The following is a 15,000-nucleotide window of genomic DNA, read 5'->3' on the forward strand; positions in this document are numbered from 1 at the left end:
CGCTCGTCTCACAGGAGGTGATGTGCTTCATGTCTTTGGGGTCTCTTGTAACAATAACTATCAATCTTTCTCACATATTTCTCTTAAAGTCAACGGCTGCTGAGCAGCTTAACGTCTCTGTCCGTGGTGCTGAAAACTCTTTCAGTTTCACTCACTGAATGGAGCTAAAGAGGAGTTACTGTTGTTGAACTCATCAGATTCCTTCCTTCCTTTCCTTTCCCTTCCTTCCTCTCCTCCTCCTCCCTTCTTTCTCCTCCTCCCGTTCCCTTTCCCCTTCCTTCCTTCCTTCCCCTCCTCCTTCCTTCCATCCTTCGCCCTCCTTGCTTTCCCTCCATTCTTTTCCTCCTCCCTTTTCTTCCTCCCTTCGCCCTCCTTCTCCTCCTCCTCCTCCTCGCTTCCCTCCATTCTTCTCCTCCTCCTACTCCTCGCTTCTCTCCTTTCCTTCCTCCTCCTCCTCGCTTCCTTCCTGCCCTCCCCCTCCTTGCTTCCTTCCTGCCATCGCCCTCCTCTCTCCTCCCCCCTCCCTCCTCCTCCTCTTTCTTCCTACTCCTCCTCTGCTCCTTTCTTCCTTCCCCTCCTCCTTGCTTCCTTCTCCTCCTCTCTCCTCCTACTCCCCTCTCCTCCTCGCTTCCTTTCTTCTCCTTGTTTCCTCTCTCCTCCTCGCTTCCTTTCTTCTCCTCGCTTCCTTTCTTCTCCTCGCTTCCTCTCTCCTCCTCGCTTCCTCCTCTCCTCCCTCCCTCCTCCTCTAGTCTCTGATCTCTGATCATGTTTCATTGTAAACAACCAATCAGAGGAGAGCTAGTAACGTTAGCAGCACCGCTAACGGCTAACCAACGGAGGTTCACTTCGGTTTACACTATGATGCCTTCAGGCTCTGCTCAGTGAACATGAGTACCAGCTGCTCTAATCAAACATCAAAGGATCTGTATCTGTTAAACGTGGATCATCAACGATCAGCAACTAGTTTATATATCTGTGATCCGTGACTTTTAGGATCCGTTTGCACCACTAGCTAGAAGGTTATTCATAATTTAGACATGACTAAACATTGTTTCTAGAGCAGCAACAGTTATGTATCTTTATAAAGTCCTTAATATTTGACTGGCAACATTAATAAAATGGACAACATTTCAGAGTGAGGCTCATAAAGAACCAGACCGACCTGTGCCGCGGCTCTTGAACGGCCTGTTTTGAAGAAGACCACCACTCCGTACGTGTTGACCCACCGAGCCGGCCTTCAGGTCGTCCAGTCGGCCTGTACGTGTATTTGGGAGCCTTGGTCCTGGAAACCTGAGGAGAACCAAAGCTGGAGTTAAAAGAAAAAGAAAAAAGAGGCACCAGCAGCTCAGGTTAGCACGCTACGCTACGCTACATGCTAATGTTAAAGAGATAAATATGAATCATATTCTCCTAAGATATGCTATTTTACTTTCAGGAGCTCTTATTTCTAATTCAACAGTTCAAACCTCTACGTCTCAGAGAAGCCTACTGGTCCAGCTGACAGAAGCTGTTCTTTACTTTCTTCTCCTGTAATGATCAGTGAGGAATGTTTCACTTCAAAGAAAAAACGTCCTCCTCCTTCCTCCCTCCTCCTCCTCCTCGCTTCCTTCCTTCCTTCCTTTCCTCCTCCTCCTCCCCCCTCTTCCTCCTCGCTTCCCTTCCTTCCTTCCCCTCCTCCTTGCTTCCTTTTCCTCCTCTCTCCTCCACATCCTCCATCCTTTCCTGATCCTCCTCCTCCCCCCTCTTCCTCCTCGCTTCCTTCCTTCCTTCCCCCTCCTCCTTGCTTCCTTCTCCTCCTCTCTCCTCTATATCCTCCATCCTTTCCTTTCCCTTCCTTCCTTCCATCCTCCTCCTCTCTCCTCCTCCCATTCCTCCTCTTCCTCCTCTCTCCTCCCTCCTTCTCCTCCTTCCTTCTACCTCTTCCTCCCTCCTCTTTTTCCTCCTCCTTCCTTCCCCCTCCTCCTCCTTCCCCTCCTCCCCCTCCACACACACACACACACACACACACACACACACACACACACACACACACACACACACACACACACACAGACCCAACTACATGAAGTGTTAACATTAACATTAGCACGCTACGCTACATGCTAATGCTAACACTTCATGTAGCCCGACTACATTTACCACGGACCTTATTTCAGACATCTAAACAAAAGACACATCGACCTCGAGACAGACGGCTTGTGTGACATTATTATTTTACTACAGTTATGAAAAGATAACGACAACAGAGTATAAAGGTCCAAAGAACACAATAAAGTTATGACAAAAAAGTCCTAATGCTGAGAAATAAAGTTGTAATATTATCAGGAAAAGTTGAAAAATAGCCAGCAGACACAAGCCTTTTGCAAGTACAAATATTAACTATACAATACCTCTTCCTAGTAGTACTAGAACTTTATTCTAATAATATTTGTTCTTCTAATTTTAAGACTTTTCTCTAGAAAATCGTCACCTCTCCTCTCAAAGTGTCAGATCTTTCGAGACGGGGGAACTGGAAGTGCATAAACGCCGACTCGTGTCAGACGGCTACAATCACAGCAGCTCAAGGTGTTTGTGGAGCGCGCTCAGTATTTAATTACAACACTAATCCTGCAGGATATCGTGCAGAAAAGCCCAGAATAAAACCTCGCGATGAGCAGCGTTTTGTCTTCGTCGCTGCCGACCGAGACGAAGACGAAGTGATGTTTCAAACGGCGCCATCTCGGCATTTATCTCGACGAACGTCGTCCTCCGATGGACGTCAAAAGCGGAGCGAGCGGACGACTGAAGTTCCCAACTTCCTCCGTCAGTGAAGAAGGAGCTCATGAAACAAACGAGAGCGGCGGTCTGTCCAAAATGTATTTTTACCGGCATTTGTTCTACAGCGTACTCAAACTCAAAGAGTCGGAATTAAAATCAAGGCTTTACATTTTGATCACAGGCTTCAGGAAACATTTAATCTCCTTTTATATACTCTTTTTCTGTGAGCGTTATTCCGTCTTGTTAATTTATTCTGTTCTAAAAATGTTTATCAAAGCTCCGTTTCACTGATCCGTCCTCGGTTTCATCTTCTATTTAAATATTAGATACAACATAGATCAGATATAGATCTATGTTTTACTATATTGTGATGATCTTTAAACGGCCCACTTCCACAATCGTTCTCACGTGTTTCTGATTCTGCTTTAAATTCACTCAGAGACAGAAATGTTTCACTCTGTCCCTTAAAAGCTGCTCAACATTCAACATGAGGGAGTTCACTTTGTATTTCACTCAGACAGTGGATGGTTAGGTAGAATAACTTCATATCTTAAAGGGCGAGTCAATTATTATTGTTATTATTTTAGGTTTTTAAAATCATCCTGTTGCTTCCCACTGGTGTTCTTTATGTATTCAAAACATGTTATTTTCCAAAGCTCTTCCTAAAACCTTTATTCCCGTGGGACCTGGTGGAGGTTAGACAGACAGACAGACAGACAGACAGACAGACAGACAGACAGACAGACAGACAGACAGACAGACAGACAGACAGACAGACAGACATATATATGCATCCCTCAACCCCTTCATCCCTCTACCCCTTCATCCCTCAACACCTACCCTACATCCCTTCATCCCTCGACCCCTTCATCGCTCAACCCCTACCCTACATCCCTTCATCCCTCGACCCCCTACCTCGACCCCTTCATCCCTCGACCCCTACCCTACATCCCTTCATCCCTCTACCCCTTCATCCCTCGACCCCATCACTTTAAACAGATCAGGTGTTTTTTAACAGCAGTATTCTTCACACAGTATCAGTTATATTTCTTCACTATCTGTGCTCAGTGTGTGACTTTATTTAAACGTTCCACTGCTGTGCAACATGAATAAAATGTTCCGCACACGTTTCAGCAAAATGTCTGTCTTCTGTTTTCACGACGGTCAGAGCATGTGAACGCAGCTCCCACTGTTCATCAATATAATGCACCGTAACTCTGAGGTGATGACGGTTACCCGGCGATAATACCGCGTTAACTTTCCCAGCACTAATATAAATATACATCCTCAACCATAGTCAGAGTGTATTACCTACAGTAACTTAGACGGCAGGTCGGCGGTCCGAGTTGGAGACAGGAAGCTCAGTGAAGTACTGCTGCTAGTGTGGATCTGAATGTCACCCAATAACTAACTTACCAACCGAAGCAACCCCAGCGGTTTGAGAGGTGAAATGACTGTTTTTGTCAGTGGAGTCTGGTGCCATTAAAGAGAGCAACATAACGGTTAGAGTTCCCCGTCTGTCGGCAAGTTAAAGGGGTGAAAATATTCTAACTATAGCTTCAATTAAAGCGATTTAATGCTGCGATATCACATTCTTCTTCTTCTTGCACGTTTTTAAAAGCTGTGGGGTCTAAAGGCTCTCGTATCAAACCGTAACAATCCTGCTCTCCACACCACCACCACCACAGAGACACAAGAGGTCTGCGGAGACCCCCGATCCAGCCGGCAGCTGACGTAAAGTCCTCCTGACGGATACAAGACCTCCAACAAACACACGAGACCCTCTTCGGCTAAGCGGGGCCGTCTGACTCTGACCTTAGCGGGGAGCGCAGCGCTCCTCTTGGAGGCCGGCGGGGATCTGGGATCAGGAGGAGGAGGCGGCGGCGGGCGACACACCTGAGGGAGGACGACGGAGAAGAGACGTTAAAGTTCACTGAACAAGCTTCACATCAGAGTCCAAAATCACACATATGTACAGTATATATCAATCTGGGTACAAAAAGGATCAAATTCTCGGCCCGGTTGTTAGGGCCACATCATAGTTTGATTGACAGCTTTGACACCAGCTCAAACGCACGAAGAACACTGAGAAAGAGCCTCTTCATATAAGCAATATATTCATTACTCAAGAGTCCTCACGTAAACACAGGCGTCGTCTCCAGACAGCAGCAGGTTGAAGGGGTGCAGCTTGTCCTTGTTGAACGTGGGAGATCTGCCCACAGCGAAGCCCGAGGCCACGACCAAGTCCTGCAGGAGAAACGACGAGAGGAACGACAAGCAAAGAAGCCGCGGATTATCAACCGAGAGCGCAGAGATAAATACACATCCCTCTCTCCCGGAGGGAGGACGGATTGATGTCGCATCCTCGGAGACGTTAGAAAGGAAGACATCGCGACAAGTTTCGCAGACGATAAGCCGGTGTGAAAATGGAGATAGTCTTTTGTGCGGCGTGTCAGCCGCTCCTGGGACGGCTTTTTTTAAAGCCCGGCGCTCAGGGCTGACAAAAGGGAAGCGCAGAATGTCTGAATAATCACGTTTACAGAGACACGCAGCCTGACGGGAGGAACTCTGTCATCTGCAGCCGCGCACGGCCCGCCATACGACCTCCTGTCTTCAACGAGATCCATCAAGATGCTGCTGGCGGGGGGGGGGGATTATCCCCGATGCGTTCACTGTCCCCGTCCAGGTCAAAACAAACTCTGTAAACACTTTTGTTGAGTCACTTGGTTTGCAGAGATCAAAGCAGAGCCCTGAAACACCAAAGGGGACGGATTCTCTTTGAAGAGAGACGTTAAAAGATGTAATCCTGGAAAAAAACATAAACGTCAGTCACGCTTGATGTTGTTGACACTGTGTGTGTGTGTGTGTGTGTGTGTGTGTGTGTGTGTGTGTGTGTGTGTGGAGGAGAAGGAGGAAGAGGAGGAGGAGGAAAGAGGAGAAGGAGGAAGGAGGAGGAGGAAAGAGGAGGAAAGAGGGAGGAGGAAAGAGGAGGAAAAGGGATGAGGAGGAGGAAAGAGGAGAAGGAGGAGTACGAGGAGGAGGAAAGAGGAGGAAAAGGGAGGAGGAGAGAGAAGAAGGAGGAGGAGGAAAGAGGAGGAAGAGGGAGGAGGAAAGAGGAGGAAAAAGGAGGAAAGAGGAGGAAGGAGGGAGGAGGAGGAAAGAGGGAGGAGGAGGAGGAGGGAGGAGGAAGAAAGGAGGGAAGCGAGGAGGAGAAGGATGGAAGGGAGGAAGGAAGGGAAAGGAAAGGAAGGAGGAAGAAGGAGGGACATTATGCGTGTGTGTGTGTGTGTGTGTGTGTGTGTGTGTGTGTGTGTGTGTGTGTGTGTGTGTGTGTGTGTGTAGCGGCTACTTAGTCACAAAACAACAGGAGAGGAACCGGAGATGAAATACAGAGCGCTTCTTTTCACAATAAAAGCTTAAAAGTTGAAAACAACGTTTAACACGAATCGGTGGCTTTCATTAGCAGCGAGTTAAAGTTTTGGGTTTTAAATATTATAACTTTGAAGTGAAAGATTAATTCTGGTTTATTACAATTTGGGATTTAATGTTGTAGTTCTGTCCATCACCGTACATATCTACCGATAATAAAACGGTAGAAGGGAAGTAAAGGTAGCAATACCACAGTGTAGACATGTTTACTGAAGGACCCATGCGGAGGATTTTGGGAGATGTATGTGTCAGAAATGGAATATAACATCCATAACTATGATCTTCATTCGTGTGTTATCATCTGGAGCTAAGAATCATCGTAGCTTCGTTCTTCTTCTTCCCGGAGTCCGACGTGTTTCTACAGGAGCCCAAAACGGACAAACAAAAAGACTTTTGCAGGTTTTTTTTACCTTTTTGTTACCTGTAGGCCACCGTAGTTCTCTGACACGCTTGGCAAAGGAGGACTGAACCGGAGGAGTATTCAGTCAGCTGCAATCTGCACCCTGACCACTAGATGTCACTGAATCCTACACGCTGCTCCTTTAAGTAAAAGTACCGACGTCATCTTCACCTTCGCAAAAGCAAAAATGCTGACTATGCAGAACAATGCGCATCATAATATTGGATTATAACGGTTAACGTGAGCGTCACTTTAACGGTGAGGCTGGTGAAGGCGGAGCTAATCTTAATTACTTCTTAGACGTTACCTGCTGGGTAGCTTGTATCTCAATATGCATTACATCGTCGTTTATTAGTTTAATTTTTATATACTATCCAACCAAAACTCTGCAGCACATCTGGGATAAAAGAATCCAAGGAATCGGACCGCTCTGAAGCACCGAAAGTTATTAGATCAATAAAAAGGGGAGCGAAGAGCACAATAACTTCCTCTGGGATGTGCTGGAGAAGCAGAACTAAAGCAGTAAAGAAAAGTAAGGACAGTGCTTGAGTACATGTACTCGGTTACATTCCACCACTGGGTTAAAGCGCAGTAGAGATTCTTCACGCGGGATGTTCTGTTTCTACAAATCATCACAATCTTGACCGAGCTCGAAACACACAAATACGCAAAATGAATTAATTTCATTCCAGAGGACAACGGCACAAACAAACCACACGAATCAGCTCATTACCTCCTTCAAATAACAGGCTTTATGATGCGGGAAATTACAATTTCCACGGACACGCCTTCTAAATAGCCTCCTCCCTTTCTTTTTTCCCCTCCTTAATGAAAATAACATAATGAAATCTCATCAGCATCAGGCGTGAATATTTAAATCAAATAAAAAAAGGCTTTCAAAGCCTCACAAGAGTCGAGGGAGCGACATCCCTCGACTCTCCGTTTGACACTCAACTGACATAAATCAGATTAAATGTAATAAATCGTGTTATTCCAGCAGATTAGGAAGAAGAAACCAGAGCCGGTCGATCGTCTGTGCCAGATGTGGGAGAACAGGATGAACGGCGACATTAAAAAATAATTAAAAAAAAAAAAAAAGGCAGTTTATGAAAGCAGAGAAAAATAATGTGAATACTCACTCGCTCACAGCTTCTAAATGACTCCATTAAAACACATTTAGAGGGGAAACAACCGTGAAAAGATGTCTGCTTCTTTGTTTGTGTCACGCGTGAAGAATCGGAATAATTTTTTACGGACGAGACGGAGATATAACTTCAGAAAATGTAATTATCGCAACCATCAAATCCTGTTGTCATATTTTTAATTAGGCAGAATTAAAATGTATTATATCGTTTGATTACATTTTGGGTTGTTTTTTTTTCCCCCGTGTCTAAAGTGAGGAAAAGAATAAACATGAAGCACTTTCTAAAACAACCATCTGTCTTTCAGCAGGACATAAAAGCTAAATTGAAGGAATAAATTATTATTTTTGTTTAGGTTTTGATGCATTTAAAAACACACACACACACACACACACACACACACACACACACACACACACACACACACACACACACACACACACACACACACACACACACACACACACACACACACACACACACACACACACACGACGCGCTTAAAGTGAAGTCACCCGTTTGGTTTGTGGACTGACGTTTTGACGCCTTGAGTTTGCCGATTTCGCCGTCGCCATCTTGGATTACGGCCGTCGCCATCTTGGATTACGGCCGTTGCAACCAATGAATGGAAGTGAGTATGTTTAGAATGAGGAGTGACGTAGAGACGCCGTATACGTCTCTGGTAGAGGCCTGTCAATCAGCGTGTAGCCCCGCCCCCTAAAGCATCCCCCTCTTTATGGTCTGTGTGACTCTAAATGGAGCATAATGTACTAAATGAACATCATGCTGTATTGAAGAAGACTGTAAACTAGAGATTGAGACCATAAACTCATGTTTACAATGTTTACTGAGAGAATAAATCAAGAGAGAAGTAGAGTCATTTTAGACTAGACTTCTATACAACCAGAGGAGTCGCCCCCTGGTGGACACTAGAGAGAATGCAGGTTTAAGACATGCGTGTTAAACCTGTGTCTGTGTGTGTGTGTGTGTGTGTGTGTTTGAATATGTGTGTATGAAAGTGGCAGCAGAGGACACAGGAAAGTAGGAGACGTCTATATGAACTACAAGTTTCGGAATTCAAATTATAAAGAAAAGGAAGATAATGTAAAGCTGCGTTTGCTTATTTTTGTCCAAGAAACATCAACGTTGAAACTAAACGACAGCGTTAAAGAGTCTTCTGGGACGCTGGAGGTGAAACAAACACACCAGCAGAGTTCTGTTAACACTCAGACGACAGAGAGGAGAGACAAAGAAACAGAAAAGCTGTAAATTAGATTCAGCAGCCAGACACCATCGTCGTCATCATCGTCATCATCTCCATTCACACTTTATCACCACAGCACGTCTGCACACGTTAAATATAGATATGTAGGATACACGAGTCATATTTCAGGGCTGTTTGCACTTCTCCAGCTCCTCAGAAACCTTCAGGAGTCATCAGCGGCGGTTCTGATGAGTCCATCTTATGAGAGGAATGTGAATCCACAACGACACCACCAAACCGCGTGAACGCAAACCGACCGACCGCAGGATTTTATGGTGACAGATGTGCGATTTCAAAAGCTAAAACTACTAATAAATCCTATCTGCTGATGGTGAAAATCGGACGAGGAAGCGATCGTATTGATCTGTATTTAAGGCCCGATGAAGAGTGCGACAGCGATCCCACAGCGACACGCTTCAATCACAGACACCCTCGAGCTCTTCTTCTAATAACATGATCAGTTACTAATCAACGAAACATCAATAAACGCATCAGGAGAATTTAAAGAGCTGCGTCAACATCTGTCAGTCACATCTGACGTTGCGTTTACTCCTTTTGTTCATGAATAAAAAAGTCTTTATCGCTAGTTTCAAGTCTTCTTCAGTGCAGCGTGACGTTCATTTTGTAAGTTATGGTCCATTTAGAGTCGTAAAGCAGGGTATGCTTTAGGGGCGGGGCTTACTGTGATTGACAGGTCTCTACCAGAGAGAAAAAAAATCGCCAAACTCGAGGCTTCAAAACATCGACGTCGTCTACTTCTTGTGCACGGTCGGCGGCGTGAACAAGGAAGTGGACCAGAACTAAAACGCAACACCGTATCGGTTCTTCCACCTTGATCCGGACCAGATGAACCGAACCACACGGGTGTTCGAAGGCACCCCGAGCAGAACCTACCCCTCGGCCGACAGCTCGACTGAAGTCCTCGGCCAGCGCTCCGAACAGGACCACGTTGATTGACGGGTTCTGGGACGAGGCGGTCGGCGGGGAACCTTCTTCTGCGAAAGAGAGACAACGGAACATCGATGAGGATCTCTTACTGACACTCGCTGTAAAACGTAATCATGACTTTGCAAACATTGAAAGTCACTAAAGACGGTGAACTCTGGATTGTTCCAGCTCATGAAAACCGTCCAATCGATCCCGTTATTCAAGTGCAAACAATTCTCTTAATTACAGCGACGCATTTGTGAGAAGTCGCTGGTTTTCTTTGTCTTATGTGACAACAGACTGACTATCTTTGGGCCACAAGCCAAATGCTGGTAAAATAAGAATGATGGTAATCTATTGTGGACAAAAAAAACATTCATTTCAATTACTGACTGGAGGATTCTGCACGGGCGCGGTGACAAGACAAACCCGATTCTCTGACAGACGGCATTCAAACACTTGTTGCTCGTCGCCACCAACGTTCGCTGACAAAACACGGCGGCCAAAAATAATTCAAACCCACAGTGTTTGTTCTGTGACTTAGACCGAGAGTAGAAGAGAGCTATGAGTAAGAAGAAGTCCGCCAGACGCTCGGCTAATTCATGCGGCGTAAAATGCCGCAGGCATTCAGAGCCGCTGTGTGTGGGAAAAAAAAACAAACTCATTTCTGTAGATTACGGCACATCTTGTGATGCACCGCGGGAGGATTCATGTTTTTTTTGTTGTAATGCATTAAAGTTTTAGGACGCGTCGATGATCGTGGTGCATTTGAATCATCGGTAATGGAATCATGAGGCCAGTGAAGATTCACACCTCTAGCATTTCAATATTTGACCACATCTGGACTGAGGAGGAGTGACGTAGAGACGCCGTATACGTCTCTGGTAAGAGACCCGTCAATCACTGTGTAGCCCCACCCCCTAAATCATCCCCTGCTTTATGGTCTGTTTGACTCCAAATGGACCATAATGTACTAAATGAACATCATGCTGTATTGAAGAAGACTGTAAACTAGAGATTGAGATCATAAACTCATGTTTACAATGTTTACTGAGGGAATAAATCAAGAGAGAAGTAGAGTCATTTTAGACTAGACTTCTATACAACCAGAGGAGTCGCCCCCTGCTGGACATTAGAGAGAATGCAGCTTTTAGGACCTTGTCCAGACACAAACCCATGACTTAAAGCCCGACAAGATCCTCTCTTGATCTCCAGAGGATCAGGCCGCCATGAACCTGAGGCTGTCACCTCCAGTGAATGAGACGTGACGTGTAATGTGTTTGTGAAATGTGGTTATGTTTGCCGGTGGTGCCGCCAACGCCTCACGTGAGTAACAGATTAACAGAACGGGAAGGCAGCTGAATATTTACTCGAGGTGTCTGCGGTGTTGAATCTAAAAACGCTTCCGCACGTCGCTTCTCAGGCGGCTTGGTGTCGCGCTCGTCTGTTTTCTACACATCGCGGTAACGGAGAACAACGACATCCATTGTATCAAGAGAAAAGAAACAGGAGAATGGGAGAAACATTAGTGACGACCGGCACAAATCAAAAAGACAAAAATCCCACAATGCACCAGCAGGACAAGCACTGAACCGCCGCTGACAAGACTCGTCTGTAAGCCAACAATACAAGAGGAGGTGGACCCGCTCACCCTGCAGCTGGGAGACACAGGCAGGGGGGGGGGTGTCGGAGAGTTTAAAAAGAATAGAAAAGGAAGGATCTTCCCCCGCCACAATAAGAGTCTCAGCTCTCTGTGGCTCTTTCATCAGGCCGCTCAGAGATAAGGAGGCCACAGACGAGGCAACAATGAGACACGCTTACCTCCATTCGCTTCTATAACCGAGACCAGCTAATGGCTTAACACACACACACACACACACACACACACACACACACACACACACACACACACACACACACACACACACACACACACACACACACACACACACACACACACACACACACACACACACACACACACCGATACTCGTCTTTTTGGGATATTATAAAGTGCGTCATTTGCTCTGACTGTTGCTTAGTCACATGCATGCATTTAATTCACCTTTTCACGACAACAAAAAGCTCCTAATTGACTTCCCCTCGGCATTCATTTTCATTTCTGCTAAAAAAAAAATACATAGAAGCTGATTTCCTTCTGTGACCGACCGGTTGCTGGTTCTATTCCGCCCTTTTTAAAAGTGCGACAGCTCTGAACCGGAGCAGCTGATAGGCGGAGACAAACGGACGCTGGGAGTGTTACCTTGAATGACGGTCTTCAGGATGAAGTTGTCAGACGCTAACGACACCAGCGGGCCTTTATCAACCACCCTCCCCTGGAGAAATATAAGAGAAGAAGAAGAGAAGAAACCCACTTAAGAGACAAGCCGGAAAGCATTCGAGGACCTCGCCGAGGAGCCCGTCAGCTGATCAAAGCCCCGTCAGAGAAGTGAGCGGCGTTGATGAGCGCCTCGGGGGAAATGAGCTGCGAGACAGAAGGTGGATTATTCTGCCGCTTTGGGGTTTTGTTTTTTTTTTCCATTCATATGTTCCTGAGAACGAGAAAATAGCCTAAAAAAAAGAACAGAAACTGGTGAACAGGTTGTGGCAGGTGACGGATAAATGAAAAGGGAATACTGAGAAGAAGAGAATGACACTCAGTGGAGGAAACTAACATTTGTGGTGGTTTTTCTTCCATCTTTTTCTTGCACTCTTGGGCTTCATTTTCTTTCTTTTTTTGGCAATGACCAGCGCAAGCAAAGCTCCGACACTTTGGTGTTTCTCCCTGAAACGCCCGTCTTTGTGGTATTATAGACTTGGCAAACGGTTGGGAGGTTCATTGAAATGAAGCAGCGCTACAGAGATTGAGCCGTCGGTATTTTTGTGAACATTGGCTCTCACATCGTTAAAGAGTGTAGAGAGAGAAGTAGTGGAGGAAGTACTCAGATATTGTACATATGTAAACGTAGTAATACTCTGTCAAACGTATGACAATCATAATAATAGAAAAAAGGAGTAGAAAATGGAAATACTCAAAGTGAAAGTACGTCTGAAGTGTTGCGTGTACATTGCGGGTCGCTGTGAACAAACCTTGACTGTTTTGTCGGAGTAGTCGGTGTCGGTGCCGATGAGCGAGATGGGAACCTTGGTCAGGTGCGCTGGTACCTGGGCGCCTGGCCCCGCCCCCTCCAGCATCACTCGCCGAGGCATGGCGTCACCTGTAGGGACACGAACGGAAACAAAAATGAATATCTGTACCAACAAACTGTGTGAGAGTTCAGTCTCTGGTTTCATTTTTTTTAGGTCTTTTGGTTTCAAGTCCAGTCGGATCGTCCCTCGATCGCAGACGACTCATTACCGGGATAAACCCTCTGACAGGAAACACCCAGATCCGTGTGGACAGCGCGGCGGGAGGGTTAAAGTCTGCGAGGCGTTTCCAGAGAAGGAACCCAGAAAAGTGCTGGCCGTGCTCCCCAGCAGGTAGCGCGTTGCTCCCCGTCACGACTCGTTAGTTTGATTCTCGGCAGATTTGACCGCCGAGTCCCCTCGTGGTAATCTCTCTCGTTTTTCCCTCACCGAGGACGAGGCAGAAGAGCGGGAACAGCCTGCGAGGTACCACGAGCTGTCCGCTCGGCCGTGCAGTCAGCTGCTCGGTCAGACGGAAAACCCGACTGGGAAAAAAAAATAATCAAATAAACCGCTCTGATATAGACCGCGGGAGGGGGGGAAGCCCGAGGCCTGAATTAGAGCAAGATGAGTGATTAATTCATGAGTCCAGAGGCGCTCTGTGTGAAGGTACCACGGATAGTTTTTGACCTACAGCTGCTACACGTCACTCCGTCTGACCCGAAAACCTCACAGAGGTTCAGAGACTCGCCTACACCTGCAGCTCGGATGGATTTCAAGTAGTCCTGTTTGTACTGGGCTCTACAACAACTGTTGTTAGGTACCCAGAGCTGACATCAGGTGTCTGAGGGCCGCACAGGAAGTCATAGGATTCAGGATTGGTCTCTTAATGGCTTTTCACAATAAATTGATTGAGCAACAAATCCACCTCTTTGCAGATGACACCGAACGCTTTCTGTCCTTTTATGTGACTGAAGACTACAATGATATCCTTCAGGAGACTCCTGAGTGTTCTCATCAGAAGACATCCCACCTGTGTGATGAAACAGACTGCTGGACCTGTGGCCTCCTGCAGCCGGTTTGTTTGTCAGCTTTGGTAAATGAACGGTAGGCTGAGTCTCCTCCCCACGCAGCAGGACGTATCAGATGAGTCGGCGGCGGTAAACAGTCGGCATGATCCACCGCCGCGGGACGACGGCTGATCCCTGCCAAACGTCGAGGCCCGGGGCCACCCGGAGCAGACGGTTCGACCTCCACCGCTCGGCTGCTCCGGGACGCTCATTAATAACTCTGAGGGTAACTCAAGTTCACCCCGACAGCGCGGTTCACGAGGAGGCCGAGAGGCTGAGCTCGGTGCAGCAGCCGGGACTGAAGACCAGACTCGAGTATAACAGATTTGTTCCCCTCACAGGACAGAGCAACCTGCTGAAGTGCCACTGAGCAAGACACCAAGTCCCATAGCGGCTTGAAAAAAAAAGTCACATCTATCAATGGCTTGAAATGTCATTTCATTTTGTTTTAAAACACCTGAAAAATACGAGTCACTTTCATCATTATTCGACTGACACAATTAATAAACAATTCAGACTCTTTTTTTTTGCATCATATCAAAACAGAAGAAAATGGAAATAATTTTCTTACTGCAGGATTTGCTGCTTTTCTCCGTTTTGCATCACTGTAAACTGTAAAAAAAATGCATTAAAACGTGTGAGCGACACGTGGACGTCGTCATCGTGACGACACCCGTTGGTTCGTGGACTGCCGTTTTGAAGCCTCGATTTCGGCATTTTGGCCGTCGCCATCTTGGTTTTTTTGCATCCAGAAATGATACAAAAAGGGGTGGAGCTAAGTATAATCGAATGATGAATAACAGATTATTTTTTGATAGGCGACCGAAATTAATGAAAAATGAACTTTCCTGAAGTGAAAAACGCAACGTGAAAGAGTTAAAGTTG

General features: G+C 46.3%; 1 protein-coding gene across 1 annotated transcript in view; it reads right to left on the bottom strand.

Moving 5' to 3' along the window:
* The window catches only part of pot1 (protection of telomeres 1 homolog), a 23,802-nt gene that overhangs the window by 152 nt on the left and 8,650 nt on the right, over nucleotides 1-15,000 (bottom strand). Inside the window, exons 2-7 of the mRNA XM_068724127.1 lie at nucleotides 13,010-13,137; nucleotides 12,183-12,255; nucleotides 9,887-9,987; nucleotides 4,897-5,004; nucleotides 4,573-4,653; nucleotides 1,163-1,290 (exon numbers count right to left, since the gene is read on the bottom strand). Of these exons, the coding sequence (XP_068580228.1) occupies nucleotides 1,163-1,290; nucleotides 4,573-4,653; nucleotides 4,897-5,004; nucleotides 9,887-9,987; nucleotides 12,183-12,255; nucleotides 13,010-13,129 (611 nt within the window). The 5' untranslated portion in view covers nucleotides 13,130-13,137. The remainder of the gene's footprint in view (nucleotides 1-1,162; nucleotides 1,291-4,572; nucleotides 4,654-4,896; nucleotides 5,005-9,886; nucleotides 9,988-12,182; nucleotides 12,256-13,009; nucleotides 13,138-15,000) is intronic.

This window comes from Cebidichthys violaceus, unplaced genomic scaffold (assembly GCF_023349555.1).
Source record: "Cebidichthys violaceus isolate CVI_PGR_0920_01 unplaced genomic scaffold, fCebVio1.0.p SCAF_3, whole genome shotgun sequence".
Lineage (NCBI taxonomy): Eukaryota > Metazoa > Chordata > Actinopteri > Perciformes > Stichaeidae > Cebidichthys > Cebidichthys violaceus.